This window comes from Suricata suricatta, chromosome 13 (genome assembly GCF_006229205.1).
Source record: "Suricata suricatta isolate VVHF042 chromosome 13, meerkat_22Aug2017_6uvM2_HiC, whole genome shotgun sequence".
Taxonomy (NCBI): Eukaryota; Metazoa; Chordata; class Mammalia; order Carnivora; family Herpestidae; genus Suricata; species Suricata suricatta.
Genome location: NC_043712.1, coordinates 10,857,544 through 10,875,876, shown reverse-complemented (window position 1 = coordinate 10,875,876; position 18,333 = coordinate 10,857,544). Strand labels below are relative to the sequence as shown.

At 41.8% G+C, this 18,333-nt stretch overlaps 1 protein-coding gene across 3 annotated transcripts in view; it reads right to left on the bottom strand.

Annotated features, from left to right (window-relative positions):
* DENND1A (DENN domain containing 1A) overlaps window positions 1–18,333 on the bottom strand; it is a 452,638-nt gene that overhangs the window by 154,661 nt on the left and 279,644 nt on the right. For all 3 annotated transcript variants that reach the window (XM_029920022.1, XM_029920020.1, XM_029920021.1), the window contains one exon: window positions 16,157–16,258. In XM_029920022.1, the coding sequence (XP_029775882.1) occupies window positions 16,157–16,258 (102 nt within the window). The remainder of the gene's footprint in view (window positions 1–16,156; window positions 16,259–18,333) is intronic.

Sequence of the window (18,333 nt, the reverse complement as noted above, 5' to 3'; positions counted from 1 at the left end):
TGGAAACCAATTTGACAATAAACTATTAAAAAAAAAAAGAAAACACTGAAAAAAAAAAAGAGATCACCACAAGAGCAATGTGGCAAAATTGAAAAAAAAAAAAAAAAGGCCTGTAAGGACCAAGCACACAGTCTTCCTTTCCTGAACAGACTAGATATCAGGGCTAGAAGAGCTCCTGGGGAATGTCTGGGTCTGGAGAGGAGAGAAGGAACTATTGCCTTGTTTTCTCATTTGCAGGGACACAGATGCACCGGCTCCCTCTGCTACCTTCACACTGGCAATGAAAAACGGCAGCGTATCTACTAAAGCCTTCGTTCTTGCCTCAAAGTTGAAGCACAAAGTCATGATGTGGAAAGGCAATTCCACCCTACTGCCTTTCCCAGTAACAGTTTCTGGGAAACCAGGAATCCATTAGGAGAAGGGAAGAGAAATTAGTATTTATCAAGCCCCCAACTAGGTACGAAACACCATGGCAGGTGTTTTCATACCCAGCATTGTACTGAAAATTTTACAAGCGGGCTGAGGAAAGTGGGCCGCAGCCCCGTGTCACATAGCCAGGCCAGAGTCAGGCCCAAATCTGTCCTACTCCAAAGTCTGTGCTATTTCATGGATTCTCACTGCTGCCAAGATTTCTTAAGACCAGCAAATTAGATTTGTGCTTGCTCCTGGTTTATTTCTTCCCCAACTTAATCTATCTGCATTATTGCTTCCTCTCATTCCATGTTTTTCTGTTTCTTTCCTGTGAATATGGTTGTACCTTGACCTCAGTTGGCTTTAATTGCTTCTTCTGCATCCCATTTTCCCCTCAAAGATCCTGGTTCTCCATGGGGGAGTGGGGACTGTGCTAGTTACATGGAGCTCCAAGCAGGAGCTGGCTATGACCCTCAGGGCCCAGGCTGCTGCTCCCCTTGGTCTCTCTCTTGACATCTTACTGGTTGAGCATTAAGTCAGAAAGTTGGAGGCAAGCCTTACAATCTAAGCAGCCTTTGTTTAGACAAAAGGATCAATTTTCATTATGTGAATGGCTACTTCACTATATGCTTTAATGGCTTTGTTGAGCATCTTAAGAACTATCAAGTCCTTAGGATGCCATTCTTGGAGTGAAAAAAGTAGAATTTTAAAACAAAAAGGCCCATTTCCACTATCTGCCAAACAATAGTGCACCACATACTAGAGCCCCCCACCCTCATGCATTTAATCCAAGTACCCCTGCATTTTAAACTGAGACACAGAAGCAACAACTTTTTCATTCTACCTATTTGTAATATTCTTCTTCCTCCTAAGCCTCCCCCTTTTTTGCCCAGAGGAAGTGAAACTGTCTTTGTTTTCCCTAAAAAACAATTTAGCTTTCACACACACACACACACACACACACACACACACACACACACAATTAATGCAGCTGAAAATCCTGCCCAAGCTATAAGAGGCTACAAGCAAGAGCTGAGCTCAGAGCAAATGTGTATTTATATTATTAGGTGGTCATTCAATAAAGGGGTTATTTCTAACCAAATATGTGCACGCATGTATGTCTATGTATATGCATCCAGGGAGTATTTTCAAAGAAGGGTTTTCTCCCCCATACTTCTGGCAGTTTAGGTTTAAAGGTCAGATTTAAACTATCACCATGTTTCACAAAGCAATCTGTGCAGTGCCGCGTAATGAAATGGTTCAGTAAAGGTGCTCGTGGAAATTCTTTTAATTAGGTCTAAGGCTTTTCAGTTGTCAACATGAATAAACCAAGAACCATTCTCTTGCAAACACAAGGCACAAAATACAAATGTAAGTTACCTTTGAAAAAACAGATACATACTTGCAAAAGAGAAGTTATTTGTGTTTTTTTTTTTTTACAACATATTCTCCGCCAATTTTTTTTTAATGCCGACATCTTTCAACAACAAAATGGACTGCAAATCAAAAATGAAGGGGTTGGTCTATTTTTAATGAACCAGGACACAAATGCCTGGTTCTAATTTGAAGTATTTGCAGGAAGACTAAAGTTAATCATAACTAAAAATGTTGATCAAGAGATTAATGTTCTTCATGGGCAAAAGCCACCTATCCATTTAACTATAATTAATCCTATAGATTAGCAGTATTTCAGTCAGACCTGTATGTCTCAGAATGACTCCTGAAAATTGAATGATATCTATTAAAAATGCACCAAAATGCACTTTTACCCTCACCACCACTATCTAAGACCTAAAAGATGAGCATATCACAACAGGAACATCATCAAGACTCCTGCTTTTCAAAGCGATGTTGACAAACGAAACTACTCGGACTGGGAATTTTTAGCCATCAGCTCAAAGCTAAATCGAGGGATGGAAATTCGCAAAATGAAAACTGTAAGAACATGGTAGGCTGCTTGGGGAAGTTGGATCATATTCACACTGAGCTCTGATGGAAAAAGCAAAACTAAATAAACAATTCCAAGTACCACCAGCAGCTCAGATTTAGATGGACACAAAGGTGGTTGGTTGGTAAAAGCCAACTGGTCCGAGACTTGATGAGGAATGAGGCAGCTCAAATGGAGCAACGGCAGTGTGTAACACACATGTGTAAAGAATCAATGCGTTGATTGACCAAGGAATAAATGTATGTCTAGCAAACCCTGAGCATGTAGGTACAATACCCCAAAGTGTGTTGATTTAGTTTGGGTTCATATTCCACTTTAGATGCTGGCTATTTACTGGTTACTTAACCTCTTCTCTTCATCTATAAAAAAGCAGTAAAGTACCCCCTACTCCCAACACCTCTGTCTCAGAATTGTGTTGCAGATTTGCAGATTAAATGCCAAGATTTCCTGACCCTCTAGCACAGTGCCCGGCACATAGTAGGAGCCTCATAGGTGGTGACTATTCTTCCACACAACTCCAAAGCCAAAACGACCCTAGCCACTCCTGTAGCATAAAAATAAAATAGCAGATTCACAATTAACATTTTCTAGGGCATCAATTACTGAAATGTCACTCATTACGCTATGCTAAGCCTGGTGGGTTTATTTAGTGACCCAAACTCGGTATGTATTTGGGAGTTGATGAAGTGCACGGTGTTTACAAAGATAAAAGCGGGATTCGTCTCGGCAACGATCCTGGGCTGGAAGGATGCAGATTTCCATGATCAGGGATGCAGCCAGGCCGGGCCCATGGTGGATCACATGGGTATCACCACACAGAGTGAGAGATCTCCCAATGGGATCTGGGCATCTCCACCTCCTCAGGGGAGAAAAAAACAGGAAGGGGGGGTGGTGGGAAGTGTGTATAATAGATGTGTTTCACAGTGTCCCTGCTGTGATGAACAACTTGATCCACTTACAGTTCCAAACACATGATGCATAAAAGAGCTGACAGAAATTCAATTCTTGCAAAGAAAAGCATCTGCTCTCTAGTGGGAACGGCCAAATATTAAGCAGTTTTAAGGCAGGGCAGAGACCTAGAGGAGCACACTTCATTATCCGGATAGCCAGAGTAAAGAAATGCAGAGGAGTACAAACGGACGAAAGAAAAAGTAGCCGAGATTCCAAGCATTAATTACCCGGGGTAAAATGATTCAAGTTAAATCTTTGTTACGACAAATATTAAACCCAGCTGTGTTTATGCAGCAGTTGTGAAAAAGAAGAAAAAAAGAAAGCCGTGTACAATATCTGTGAGCTCTGCCAGTTAATTGAATTCGCTGGCAGCGCTTCCTCTACCATGAGCCAAACATCCTCAAAGATAAAATGTAGCTTTTAAATAGACCTGGGGAAACGGAATCAAGAAATTTCAACCAATAAAACACAACTCTTTACTGGTATAAAAGTAAAGTAAAATTCAGTAATGAAAGGAAGGAAGTCTTTTAAACATTTACTGCATTCCAAAGCTTGGAGTTGCGGTTTATTGCTGAGGCCTCTTCTGATGTCCCACTGTGCTCCTGCTCCAGCATCTTTAATGAAGTCCCATAAACTCCCATAAAATACTTGATTGTTGACAAATCATATGCATACGCTCAGGGCAAAGCCCACTAGGCCAGGATGCTCCTTCCCTCGCTGCATGAAATTTACAAGTCAGGGAGTGGACACTGTCATGAAGAGTGGCCAACACATAACAGAGTCCTCTAGACAAGGATTTCAAAGAATGAGGGATGAAAGGTTACAGGTAGATACCTAAAGACATACAAACCAGGAAGCCCGAAGCCCAAATAGTCAAGTGTTTCAGAGGAGAGGAAGAAAGATGATTCTTCCATCATAAACCTTCTGATGATATTATAGAAAATTTGGAAAAATAGGAGAAAAAAATGTTAACTCATAGCTTTACTATCTTAACACACAACTGTTGGCCATTGGGGAGATCTTTTAAAAATCTTTTACTTCTATGTATATGGCTGATTTTCTTCATTATTTCATAGTAGTTGTGTCATTTATTCTGCTTTTTTTTTTTTCCACTAAATTGCATCTTTAGCATTTCCTCTGTTGCCCACGATCTTCATAACCATCACTCCACTAAATAGCAACAGGGAAATTTCCTTTAATTACTCCTCCTAATTTTGGGTGTTAAGGTTGCCCCCAACTTTGGTTAACATAACACAAACAATGCTATTTGGTTAGGTAGCTTTCTCTATTTAGAAGTATTTGCCAGAAAAAAAAAATCTTATAGGTCAAAGTATTGGGTCAAAAAAGAATACACGTCTTAATGTCCCATTATATATATCATGATATAACAAAGCCTATTACAAAAGAGGATCACTCAGGCTACAGAAAGCATGAAGTGAAAAAAGGAAAGAGTGAGCAGACAGTAAAGGCTTCCACATCCATGTACATACACACAAGCCTACAAAATTTCAGGCCAAAGAATATTAAAAAGGGCCCTAACTGAGCCACGGGAAATCTTGCTCCCCAGTAATAAAATGTGGTACGTCCACATCACGGAGCGCCTGGAAGAGTTAGCTCCCTTCCATCAAGCTTTTTAAAAGCCCTACAAACTATATACTGGCCAAGCAGCTTATATTTAATGCTCTTGACGGAATAAGAGATGTTATTTAAAATTTAGGGGAGAAACAGATGAAGGGTGCTTAAATGGCTGTGGAGGAGGGGCCATTACGTTTCTGTTCCCCGCATCCACATGGGCTTGAGATAAACATGGAGTCTATAAACAGGCATGGAGATCAGTAAGACACGGACTATTCTTGCAATAGTCCTCCCAAATCCACAGCTGGGGAACAATACAATATTGTCAGTGAAAATGGCAAATCTGCAAGTCTCATGGAACCCAGCAAAATACAACGGCATTAAGCTGGTGAGTCTGGGTTTTTTAAATTTTGTTTTTAATGGTAGAACAAGATAACTGAGATAAGACAATAGACATTGAGACCAAACTATCTAGGCACCTAGTAAAAGCCGGAACCACCCTACCTCCAAAGTTACCCCTTTCCCCATATTCATAAGTCACATGAAAATGAACAGTACTGTGCTGAAAGCAACTCGATAGGGGAGCCTCCTTTTAAAATTCACTTTCAAGTCCTCTTGTTTTTAAAAATGAACGTTAAGTCATAACTGATAGATGACAGAATGCATACATAGCACAGTTGGAGGAGTTCTGACAAATGCATGTACCGGTGTAACTACCACCACAATCAAGACACAGGATGCTTTCTTCACCCCAGAATGTTCCCTGGTGCCTTTGTCAGTCAGTCCCCGCCTTCTCCATCCCAGCCCAAGGAGACCACAGATCTGCTTCCATCCAGCAAAGACTAGCTCTTGCTCTTCTAGAATCCTATATAAATAAAAGCATATAGTATATTCTCTTACATCTGGCTTCTTTACTCAGTATAAGGTATTTCAGACTAACCTACATTGTTGGACAGATCAGTTGTTTCTTATTGTTGCTGAGTAGTATTCCATTTGAGGAGTAGATCACTGTTTATACATTCGCCAGCTGAAGGACACCTGGTTGTTTCAGTTTTTGGTGATTATGAACAGAGCTCCTAAAACATGTACATACATGTATTTGTGAGCACATAAATTTTAATTTTCTTGGGTGAATACCCAGGAATGAAATAGCTGGGCAGATAGTAAATATATATTTAAGATATACATTTATAAGAAATGTAGTCATTTTATTTTGGTTAACCCAGTGGGTATATGGCGGTACGCTGTTGTGGTATTAATCTGCTCCTTCAAAGAGCACGTTTTTTTCTGTATTCACTGGCCATTTGAAGATCTTTTACCGTTAAGTGTCTCTTCACGTTCTTTGCCCACTTTTTAACTGGGCTGCCTCCTTCTTACGGTTTAAGACTTCTTTGTATATTCTGGATAAAAACTCATTTTCATATATAAGTATGGAGGATATTTTTCTCAGGCTATGACTTGCCTCTTTATTTTTCCAACGGTGTCTTTTGAAGAAGTTGAAATTTTACTTTTATTAGTCTTAATGGATCACTTTTGCTTTTATGATGGGTGCCTTCTGGGCCTAAGAAATCTTTGTCTACCCCAAGTTCACGAAGATTTTCTCCTCTATTTTCTTCTGCTGATTTTATAGTTTTTGCTTCTATGTTTAAGTCCATAGTCCATTTTGAGCTAAAATTTACATGAGGCAAAAGTAGACTCATTTTGTTTCTGTATGGACACTCAGTTGTTCCAGTAACATTTGATGAAAAAACTATATCTCCATTAAATTACTTTGGCATATTTGTCGGAGATCAGTTGGCCATTTATAGGTGGGTCTAATTCTGACATATTTATTCTGTTATATTGAACTATATATGTCCACTATCTACATTTATTATAATCTTATAGTAAATCTTAAAAGTAGGTAATGTAAGTCCTACAACTTTGTTCTTTTTCAACATTGTTTTGGCTATTCTAGATCTTTCGCATATTCATATACATTTTAGGATTAGCTTGTCAAGTTGTTTTTTTTAAGCCATCTGGAATTTGGGTTGGGAATATAGTGAATCTATAGATCAATTCAGGGAAAATTAACATCTTTAAAATGTTGAGTCTTCCAATCCAAAATATGGAATTTCTCTCCATTTGTTTAGGTCTTTTAAATTTTTTTCTCAGAAATATTTTATAGCTTTTAGTATACAAATCTCACATATTTTGTAAAATTTATTCCTAAATATTTGGTGTTTTGTATGCTATTTTAAATGGCACTTAAATTTTTTCACTTTTCAACTGCTTATTACTACTATATGGCAATATACTTAGCTCTTGTATACTGACCTTATCCTACCTGCTTGCTAAATTAATTTACAAGACTCCTTAGGGTTTTCCATATACATGATCACATCTGCAAAAAGATGATTTTGCTTCATCCTTTTCTTTTCCTTGTCTTAGCGAACTGGTTAGAACCACTAGCACAATGCTGAGGAGAAATGGGAAGAGCAGACATCCTTTTTTTTTTTTGGTTGTCATTATGAGAGGAAAAACATTCATTCTTTCACAAGTAAGATGTGAGCTGCAGGTTTTTCTAAGATGTTCTTGATCACAATGAGGATACCTAGTCTGCAAAGAGCGCTTAACAGGACATGGGCTGAATTTTTCCTAAAATATTTGGTCCCATGAGGTATTAGCCTTTTTATAGATTGGATTCAGTTTGTTAAGCTGTTGCTAAAGATTTTACATTTATATTTATGAGGCATATTGGCCAGCAGTTTTCTTTTCCTGTAGATTCTTCATGTGGTTTTCATGTCAGGGTAATGCTAATCTCCTAAAATAAGGTGGGAGGTGCTCCTTTCCCATTTATTTTCTCAAGAAAGTTAGTGTAAGATTGTTTTTTGTTCTTCCTTAAGTGCATGATAGAATTAATGAAACTATCTGGAACTGGAATTTTCTCTGTGGGCAAGTTTTAATTGCAAATTCAAATTTATTTAATAGAAAGTGTTTTTTTCCTATTTCTTATTGAGTAACTTTCTGTAATTTGTGGATTGCAAAGAATTTATCTAATTTATCAAAATTATAGGCACAGAGTTCTTTATAATACTCCCTCATTTCCTTTTTTAAAAATATTTTTATTTTGCAATATTTTTACACTTCCAGAAAAGTTGCAAAGATACGACAGACAATACCCCTACACTCCACACTCAGTTTGTTTCCCCTAGTAGATCTTATATTAGCACAGCACATTTCTCAAAACGAATGCCAACAGTGGCACATTAACTAAACTCTAAACCTCATTGTGACTTCACCAATTTTTCCATTAATGTCTTTTTTCTATCCCAGTATCCAATCTAGAATTCCATCTTGCATTTGGTTTGTCATTTCTCTTCAGTCTCCTCTGGTGTGTGACAGTTCCTCAGTCTTCCCTATGTTTTTTTTTTATGATCTAGGCAGTTTTTTTAAATTTTATTTTAGAGAAAGAGAGAGAGAGAGAGAGCACGTGAACGGGGGAGAGGGAAAGAGAGAGTGAAACTTAAGAAGGCTCCACACTCAAACCCAAGACCCTGGGATCATGACCTGAGCTGAAATCAAGAGTTGGACACTCAACAAACTGAGCCAGCCAAGGTGCCCCTGACCTTGACAGTTGTGAAAAGCACTAGTCAGGTGTGCTGTAAAATATTCCTCGGTTTTTGTTTACCTGCAGTTTTGGTCCCTAGTTGACTGGGTTTTTGGAAAGAACGCCAGAGAAGGCATGTATCCTCACCATATCAAGCTTACATGATCTTCATACGGCATCACTGGTGACGTTAAACTTTATCACTTGAAGTGGTGTTTGACATCTGTCCGCTCAAGTTACACTTTCTCCTTTACAAACTCTGTTTCTTGGAAGTGAGTTAGTAAGTCCTGCCCACACTCAAGTGTACATGTGTTGCAGGGGGTGGGGTGGGGAGGATTAAGCTCCTTCTCCTAGAGAGGAGAAAATCTACAGATATTTAGAATTCTTCTATGAGAAAGATTTGCCTCTCATCTCCCTCCCACTCTCTCTTGGTGGGTATTTGCATGGTTTACCTTTTCCATCCTTTTTTCATCTGTGTTACTCTTTGAGATAAAACTCTTTTGGAAAGCATACAATTGGGTCCTGATTATTTATATAATTTATTACTCTCCTTTAAATAGAGAATTTAGACAATGTACATTTAATGCAATGATCAATATAGTTGGGTCAATTTAGCATCTTGCTAACTTTTCTATTTGTTCCATCTCTGTTTGGTTCTTTTATCCTTCCCCTTTCCCCTCAATGATTTGGATCTTTAATATTGGCTTATTGGCTATATATCTCTTTTTCCACCTTAGTGGCTCCTCTAAGATTTACAGTATACATCTTTAACTGAATAGTCTACCTTCAAATAATGTTATACCATTTTACATGGAATTTAAGAATCTGAAAACAGTATACTTCCTTTCTCCATCTACACACTGTCCTCTGTGCTACTGTTGCCATACATTTCACTTCTGCTCATGTTAAAACACACAATACATTAGTATTCTTTACTTTAAATGCTCAGTTACCTTTTATAGAAATTAAAAATGAGGAAAGAAGTCTAGGGGCGCCTGGGTGGCTCAGTCAGGTAAGCATCCAACTTTGGCTCAGGTCATAATCTTGCAGACCGTGAGTTCAAGCCCTGGATCAGGTTCTGTGCTGACAGCTCAGAGCCTGGAGCCTGCTTCAGATTCTGTGTGTGTGTGTGTGTGTGTGTGTGTCTCTCTCTCTCTCTGCCCCTCCCCTGCTTGTGTGCTGTCTCGCAAAAATTAACAAACATTAAAAAAATTTTTTTAATAAAAGAAAAAATGAAGAAAGAAGTCTCTTATATTTACCCACGTATTAACTATTTCTGGCATTCTTCCCTCCTTTATTGTTAAAGTTTCTCTATGGTTTCACTTTTCTTTTATCTGAAGAACTTCCTTTAATTTCTTGTAGTATCTGCTGACAATGATTTTCTCTCACTTTTTTGTCTTAAAAGGTCTTAAATTTTGTCTTCAATTTTATTTTCATCTTATTGAAGGATATAGATTTCCAGGTTGATAAAAATTTCCCTTCATTACTTTAAAAATGTCATTTCATTATCTTCTGCCTTATGGAGTTTCTTGTAAGAAGTCTTCAGTCATTACTTCCTCCTTTTACATAATGTGCCTTTTTTCTGCAGCTACTGCTAAGCCTTTCTTTTTATCACTGGTTCGGACTAACTATCATTCTGGGCTTTGGTTTTGTTTGGCTCTACCAGGCCTGAGGTTTGCTGAGCTTCTTAGAACTCTGAGTTTACAATGTTCATCAAAAGTCAAGAAAAATTCTATAATTTCTTTAAATATTTTTTTTCTGTCTTTCCCCATCTTCTTCTCCTAGGATGATAAGTGTTTAGTCCTCTTGATATTTAGTCCTTGAGGATCTGTTAATCTTTTTCCAGTCTTTTCATTTTCTCTGCTTCACAATGGGTAGTTTTTATTCCTATGTTTTTAAGTTCATTGATCTTTTACACTGTAGTGTCTAATATCTTCTTCATCCTATCAATGAAATGTTCATTCCAGATATTCTATTTTTTACCTCTGCAAGTTCCTTTTCATTCTTTTTAAATTTTCTACTTTTCAAATAGTTCAGGTTTTCCTTTAAATTCATGAGCATATTGACTTATAATCCTTACATCTCAAGACCTTTGCTAATTTGACTGTCTGTCATTTCTGAGTTTGTTTCTTTTACTGAGTTTCCTCTTTGTTATGGGTTACATTTTTTCTGACCTCAACATTTCTCGCACATTTAAAATAGGATGCCAGATACTATGAATATTACATTGTTGGGTGTGTATTTTCTTATTATTTTTTTAAAGATTTTTTTTTAAAAAAGTAATCTCTACACCATGCACAGAGCCGTTCACAGGTCGTGAAACCCTGAGATCAAGAGTGGGCCATGCTCCAGTGACCGAGTCAGCCAGTGTCCCTCCTGCCTTCTTTTAAAGAGAGTTGTAGTTTATTCTGACAGGAAGCTAAATTCCTTGAATATCAGGCTGATCCTTTTCAAGACCTTTTCTTTTTAAAGAAATCGTTTTAAAACTTTTATTGAAGTGTAAATATATAACGTGCACATAACCTTGGTGTTCAGGTTGATGAATGAATTCCAGCCCATGTAACCGGTACTCAGCTTAAAAAAACAAAACAAAACGAACAAAAAACCCCAGCCCAGCTCATTGCCAGCATCTCTCATGCTTCTCAAGACTCGCTTTTAACCTTGGTTAGGGCAAGGCTAAAGGAATACTTATTCTAGAGCGAACTTAGAGCACCACCAAGACATGGTCTCTGGCGGTCTCTAATGACTGTCCTGAGAGAGGTCACCAAGATCGTACCGTCGCTGGTCAGAGTCTGTGTGAGCCATCCTGTGTGAGCTCCACCCTACACACGGGCAAGTCAGGCCTCAGCACATTAGTCAAGAGGACCTGAGTCAGATTTCTGGAGCTCTTTTGAAGAGTGGTTTCTTCCAGTCTAGTACTCTGACCCACATCACCTCCCCTTAAACTCTGCTTTCTCACATCTTGACTCAGTAAGACTGTTGTGCTTTGCTGGGGACCCCCTTCTGGCACCATGGTCCAGAAACACCTCGAGGCAAAAAGGGGAATGGCAGGCCTCACCTCACTTGCTTCCTTTCTCTCAGGAATCAAAGTCCTAGACTGCATGTTGTCTAATATGTGAAAACCATTGTTTTTAAATTTGTCCAGAGTTGTAGTTGCTAATGGTGGGAGGATAAAGCCAGTTCCAATTATTCCATCATGGCCAGAAGCAGAACAAAGGCCTGCTTTAATAAAATTTCCAGCATGGGTGCCATGTTTTTTAAGATTTCATCTACCAAAATAACCCAATCCATATGTCCCTTCTGTCCTGCTATCTATCTATTCAGTGGCTGCTACATCTCTGGGAAACACAGATGAATAAAACCTGATTCCTGCCCTTAATGAAGTCACAGTTGAAGGGAGGGGTGCCCTGGGTGGCTCAGTCACTTAAGCATCCAACTTTAGCTTAGGTCATGATCTCACGGTTCATGAGTTCGAGCCCTGCGTCAGGCTCTGTGCTGACAGCTCAGAGCCTGGAGCCTGCTTCAAATGCTGTTTCCCCCTCTCTCTCTACTCCTTCCTTACTCAAGCTCTGTGTGTCTCTCTCTCAAAAATAAACAAATATTAAAACATTTTTTAAAAAAAAGGGAGGGGCGCCTGGGTGGCTCAGTTGGTTAGCATCCAACTTCAGCTCAGGTCATGATCATGGTTCATGGGTTTGAGCCCCACATAGGGCTCTGTGCTAACAGCTCAAAGCCTGGAGCCAACTTTAGATCCTGTGTATCCCTCTCGTTCTGCCCCTCCCCATTCATGCTCTGTTTCTCTCTCTCTCAAAAATAAACAAACATAAAATCTTAAAAGGGAAACCAGAAGTGTATACTAAATTATACAGCTGGGTGAGAAGTATAATTACACAAGCAATACAAGAGGCAGCGAACACAAAGAGAAAGATATAGTCAAATTACTTGGAGAGGTCATGGAAGGTTTTTATTTTTTATTATTTATTTATTTATTATTATTATTACTATTTTTTTTTAAGTAGGCTCCACATCCAAGGTGGGGCTTGAACTCATACTCTTAAACTCCGAAGATTAAGAGTTGCATGCTCTACCAACTAAGCCAGCCAAGTGCCCCAGGGAAGGTTTTTACAGTTTTACATTTAGAGTAACTCTTGAAGACTGAGTAGGAAATTGACAGGTTGGGTAGGACATTTGGGGGAAAACAATCAACTCTATACGCAAAGTTTGAAGTTATAAAATAACATGCGAGGTTTGAAGAACCAGTAACAGTTCCAATTATTTATAATATTGGGTTTGGAGCTGGGAGGGGAGAGTGCTAAAGCTATAGAAAAAACCAGGAGCGTCAGAACAGAAGGACCCTGAATGCCGGGCTCATTGTAACTGTTAATCCATCATCACCACCACTAACTACCATCTATCACACTAGTAGGATATATGTTTTACTATATTATATATGTTACCTTCAATTCCCACAACAATCTATGAGGAGACGAAGGCTCAGAGAGCTTCAGTAGTTTTGACCAAGATCACACAGTTAGTAAGTGGAAAAGCCAGGACTGAAACACATGTCTGTCTAATTCCAAAGCCAACAAGAGGAATTTGCCTCTAAGCTATAGGCACTGGGAGGTAATGGGAGGATATTTTGTCTTTCAAAAATTTTTTTTCTCTTTAATTATGTTCATTAATGGAGTAGCTTTAAGAAGGAAAACCAGCTAAATTTATTTTTGGAAAGGTCGCTCCAGTGCAAGAGGAGGACAGGCTGGAGTCAGAAAAGCAAGTTCAGGGCTGGTAGTTAATGGTGCGGGGAGAGAAAGAGCCTGGATCAGGTGGTGGAGGGAGAAATGGAGATCAGGACTCGACACACAGTCTAAGAAGCGGAATCTGCTGGATGCCGTAAACACGCACCTCCCACCAAAGGGGAACCTGTGAGGTCAGCTGTGGCGATGCTGGCACCCTAGAAGCCCCTGGCTCTGTGTTGAAGGCAAAGGACACGAAGATGCGCAGCATGTGGTTTCTTCCCTCAAGGATGGGACAGATCACAGGGCCTTCGGGGGTCAAATCTATGCCTTCCCCGTTAACACAAATACCTTAAGCACCACATTCCCTCTCCATTATTTGGAGTCTTTCATGGGTCTAGAGCCCCATGCTGGTAGGCTGTTGTAGAACATTCTCAACCCTGCCATAGATCAGCTTGCAAATGAAGAGGTTCTTTTCGTGCAGGCAGAGGACTGTTAGGGACCTAACTGTCCTCCAGCTCTGGCTGTGACGATTAACAACAATTTTATGAAAAGCAAATGCGGGCACCATTTATTGACCACTGACGACATGTGAGCACTGTTCCAAGCATTTGAGGAACAGAAGCACCTCGTTTATTTGCTACAGCAATCCTAACCATAGGGCTCACATCCTCCTTCCAAGATGGCAGCCTGAGCTCAGAGAGAAAAACATAACTTGCCTACATTCCTTTGGTTCCCCGAGACCACTACAATGGTCAGAGAGCATCCTGGAATGTGCCATCTTCAGGAAGCCTCTATTTCCACCTCCCCAATTCTGTCATTCCTGGGCCCTTCTGTGCCTGATTCTTATTTTCCTTGTGGCCCCTATTATGCTATATCATGATATATATGTAACTTACATACAGTTTCCCCTACTTTTCTCTTTGAAGGAAAGGACTAGATCTATTTCATCTTTGCAGCTTGACTGGGCCAGAGCACTGCAGATGGGACCAGGCTACGCCACTGTTTCCTAGCTACCAGCTGGTCATTCTGGGCTGCCCCAGGCCCCTGGCCATTCCTAGCATCTGATACCTCAGTCTCACTCAGGAACTGCCAGGCCCAATATATATGGATATCCATGGATATGGATTAAGCGGAAAGCTTTTCCCTGGAAAGGAACCAGGGTGGAGACCACATAGTCTTCGGACCAACATTTCAAACTACGGTCCCGGAGATCCCAAGCCCATATCCTGTCCTTACGTGAATAGCCAACCTCCTGGTGTCTGGTCCTTTCCTTTTTCCTGCTTCTGCCATCTGTCTGCCTCAGAAGGGGGCGGGGGACAGCGTACAAGGAGGAGGCAGCGCAGGCTTTGGTGCTGTCCAATCTCAGCTCTGCCCCTCCGGCCGTACGGCCTGCAGCAGGGCACGTGCTCTCCGAGGCTCGTCCCCTCATGTAAAGGAGAGGACGCCTACTCCACTGGGCTGTAATGCCAATGCGTGCAGATGCCCCCTAGAGAGGACGTGGGGCTTGGCAGCTCTCCTCAGGAGAGAGAGAACTGGGTTCACTTCCTGGCTCTTCCTCTTTCTATCTGTGAGTGAAGCAGGAATAAGGAAAATGCCTTCCTCAGAGCAATGGGAAGAGGAAATGAGGGGTCAATATGAGCTCTTAGCATACTGCTTAGCACTTAGGAAGTCAATGAATGGCAGCCATCGTTTAATTAGACTACAAATGGAACATCATTAGATTTTTTTAAATTTTTATTTGAGAGAGAGCAAGAGAAAGAGAGAACGAGAGCAAGTGCGTGCACAGGCAGGGGAGTGAAGGAGACTGGGGACTGAGAGGTGGAGAAGATAGAATCTTAAGCAGGCTCCATGCCCAGGGCAGAGCCGGACATGGGGCTCAATCCCGTGACCCTGGGATCACGACCTAGCCAAAATCAAGAGTCAGATGCTCGAATGACTGAGCCACCCAGGCACCACAGAACATCTTCACATAGCACAAATGATTTCCCCAAATCTTACACTGAGTTAAGAGGGGGGCGTTTGAAACCATGTTGCAAGGCATTCGTCAACAAACAGCAGAACCTCTTCCAGAAAGCTAACCTGGAAGTGCCGCGGGGACTCCCGGCAGGATCGGAGCTCCACCTGCCGTGACACAAACCCAGCAGCACACAACCAATCGCACGTCCGTGCACGTGGCTGGGAACATCTACTCCTTTCAGTCCGGAAGTCAGAATAACTTTATGGATCCTCCAGCAGACAGAGCCATGGAGGTCACACCAGAAACGTCAAGACCGTATTTCCCAGTGAGCCCCGATCCTCCCCATACCTGTGGACAATGAGGGAGATTGGGTCTACTTCAAACAGCTGCCGATGAAGCAGCCTGAGCAGCAATGTGGAGACAGGTATGTGGTCAGGCGTTAGCGTGAAAATGTGGCAGCCAGGTGCTTTTGCTAAGGAGAGCCTACATGTCTAGACGTAAGGTACTGAAGGCTTACGGGACACAGCGCTTCATCACAGCACTGGCGGCCGATACCCCACCACACGGGAAAATGGCTGCTTGATGATGGTCCAGGAAAGAAATGTGTATCTGAAGTGTCCCATACCGCTCATACAGAAAGCCCTCCAGGTTGCTCAGGGGAAGGGCCCTGTCCTGTTGACGTGGCAGTGAGCTACAGAGGGATGGCAAGACCCCCAGGCTGCCCCAGAAAGAGGAGCTGATGAGATGCTGGGACCACTACACGGCCCTTCAGAGGCACGTTATGAGAGTAAAGCAAGACTAAAAAAAAAATGAACCACCCTCCGACTTCCCTTCACAGAGACGAAGGTGGCAGACACAGCAGAGAGACAAACCGCAGTTCTTAGGCCACAGGAAAACCACGACCATCTCCCCTCCCTTCCTTTCTCGAAAGTCATGTCCTGTCCACTGCCCGAACTCATAGGAGTCAACCTCTAGCGCTCATTACCCACCACGTCATTTGGGAGGCTCTGGAGGTCATCAAAGGGGGTTTCCAGGGTGTTGGTATCCACGTTGAGGATCACGACATCATCCAGGGCCATGTTTCTGACTTTCTGCAAATAAAAAAATTCCGAAAGAAAAAATAATTGAAGCACCATGAGGACACAGATTTCCGCTGGCCCTCTCTGGGGAAGCAAAATAAGGAAGAGCAGTGACAACTGACAAAGGTTCGTTTTGTGGCGGGCCCAATGCCAGGTGGTTCACATTTCTTAGGCCTTTAACTATCACCAAAACCCTGGGGGCTTTGCGGTCCTCTCCAAGTCCCAGCAGCGAAAAGGGTTTCATGGGGATGAAGATGACTAAGTTAACATGCGCAGGTCACACCGTTAGGAAGACAGAAAAAGAAGAAAAGAATATATAAGAAAAAGTTACACCCCAACTTTTTTCTTATATATTCTTTTCTTCTTTTTCTGACACCAGGAGCTGTAATCTAAAGCTCCAGCTCAGGAACTCTGACGTACAGCTAAGCCCTTCAGGCCATCCCCCCTCACTTCCCAAAAGCCACTTGCCCATCTCTCTTTTGGATCTTATCATTCTCGGGATGGAATATGGTCTAGGGACTAGTATTAATATGTCAACATTTCCCTTAAACATGGAGGAGGAAGGTCACGCTTTCAGTTTGGTCCCATTTTCCACAGTGACCTAGCAAGTCAGTCAGGGCTCAGAGGCTCTGGCCATAAGCCATTACTCTCCCGGCCAGTAACAGAAAGGGTAAGGGCGATGCGCTGACTAGGTGTGCACGTTCGTGTGGGGAGGAAGGGACAGGTAAACTACGGAGAAAGGAAAAGCCCTCTATCTGGGAGCAGCTCTCCATGGTCTGTAGAAGTACGAGATTGCGTGGAGCCTCGGGTTTTAATGTTTAATTGCAGTATTCACCCACTACTAGGACCTGCCTCCAGCCTTCTCCTGCCTACTCAATCTCATTCAACCATCTTCTCCTGTCAAATATCAAAGCTCACCCCTTTAGAGTCTAGAACTTCACAACCACCGTCTCTATCTCACTTGGCCCCAGTTAATTAGGAAGGCCTTATAATTTGTGGTCCAAAAGGAAACACTTGTGGGTGTGAAAGAGGGCATATTATGCCAGGGCAAAAGACATGCAATAGGACACATAGTCACCTTACATATATGAGGGAGGGAGGAGACAGAAGCCTTTTCTAAGGCATCCAAGAGAACCGCATAGTCTAGTGATGGGGCTGGACCATCCTGATGGCTGTTAAGGCCCAAGTTCTCTCAAACCCCAGTCTCTAGGATAGAACCTGGCACCTAAGTCAATGTTTTAAGATCCGTCCTAGGAGGAGGGTGGAGCTGAGCTGGTCAGAAGCCTCCTAGGGTTGAAAAATGGTCCCAGGTGACAGAATCCTGGAACTGTCCCACTTAACACAGCAAAGAGCCTCAAACTCCTTTTGCTATTGAATCTTCCGTGCCACCAGGGGCTAGCCCACAAGGCTTTCAATCCATTCATCAACGTTTCCTTAAGTGCTCGCCAGGGGCTGAGATCGGCAGAGGAGACACGAAGATTGCCTACTTACAAGTCTATTCTCCACTCCAAACATTAATTACAGAGTGAAAACTTACCGGCAAACAGCCTTGGTAATAATACAAATCACTAGGGTTTCATATAGCACTATCCTCATTTTTCAGATGAGAACATTAGGACTCATGGTGAACTGTCCAGGGCTCTGGTGCCACCTCATTTTTCAGTCCAAAAGACTGAAGAGCTAGCAGTGTGCTAGCAGAAGTCACAGAAGTAGCCTCAACAACAATCTTTTTCACTCACATCACCTGTCAGGGCTCACACGGGTTCTTACATTTTCAGCAATGGAGCTGGAGACAAGGCATCACCATTCCCACTGCAGGAATGAGAAACTGAGGCTCAGAGAGGTGACGTGGCTTGCCCAGGATTACGTGGCTACCGTTTGGCTACTTTATCTGTAAAACTGGCCAGATGACTGTGACCACCCTCTTTAAACCGCTCCCCCGCTGGGTGCTGTGAGGGATGAGAAGCAATTTGCACACAGTGCTAGGCACACAGGATTTGTAAAGAGTGGCTAGTATTGTTACTTTGATAATGCACACATCAGCTACAGCAACTCTGAAAGCCGTGGTGCCAATGGCCTAGGGGCAA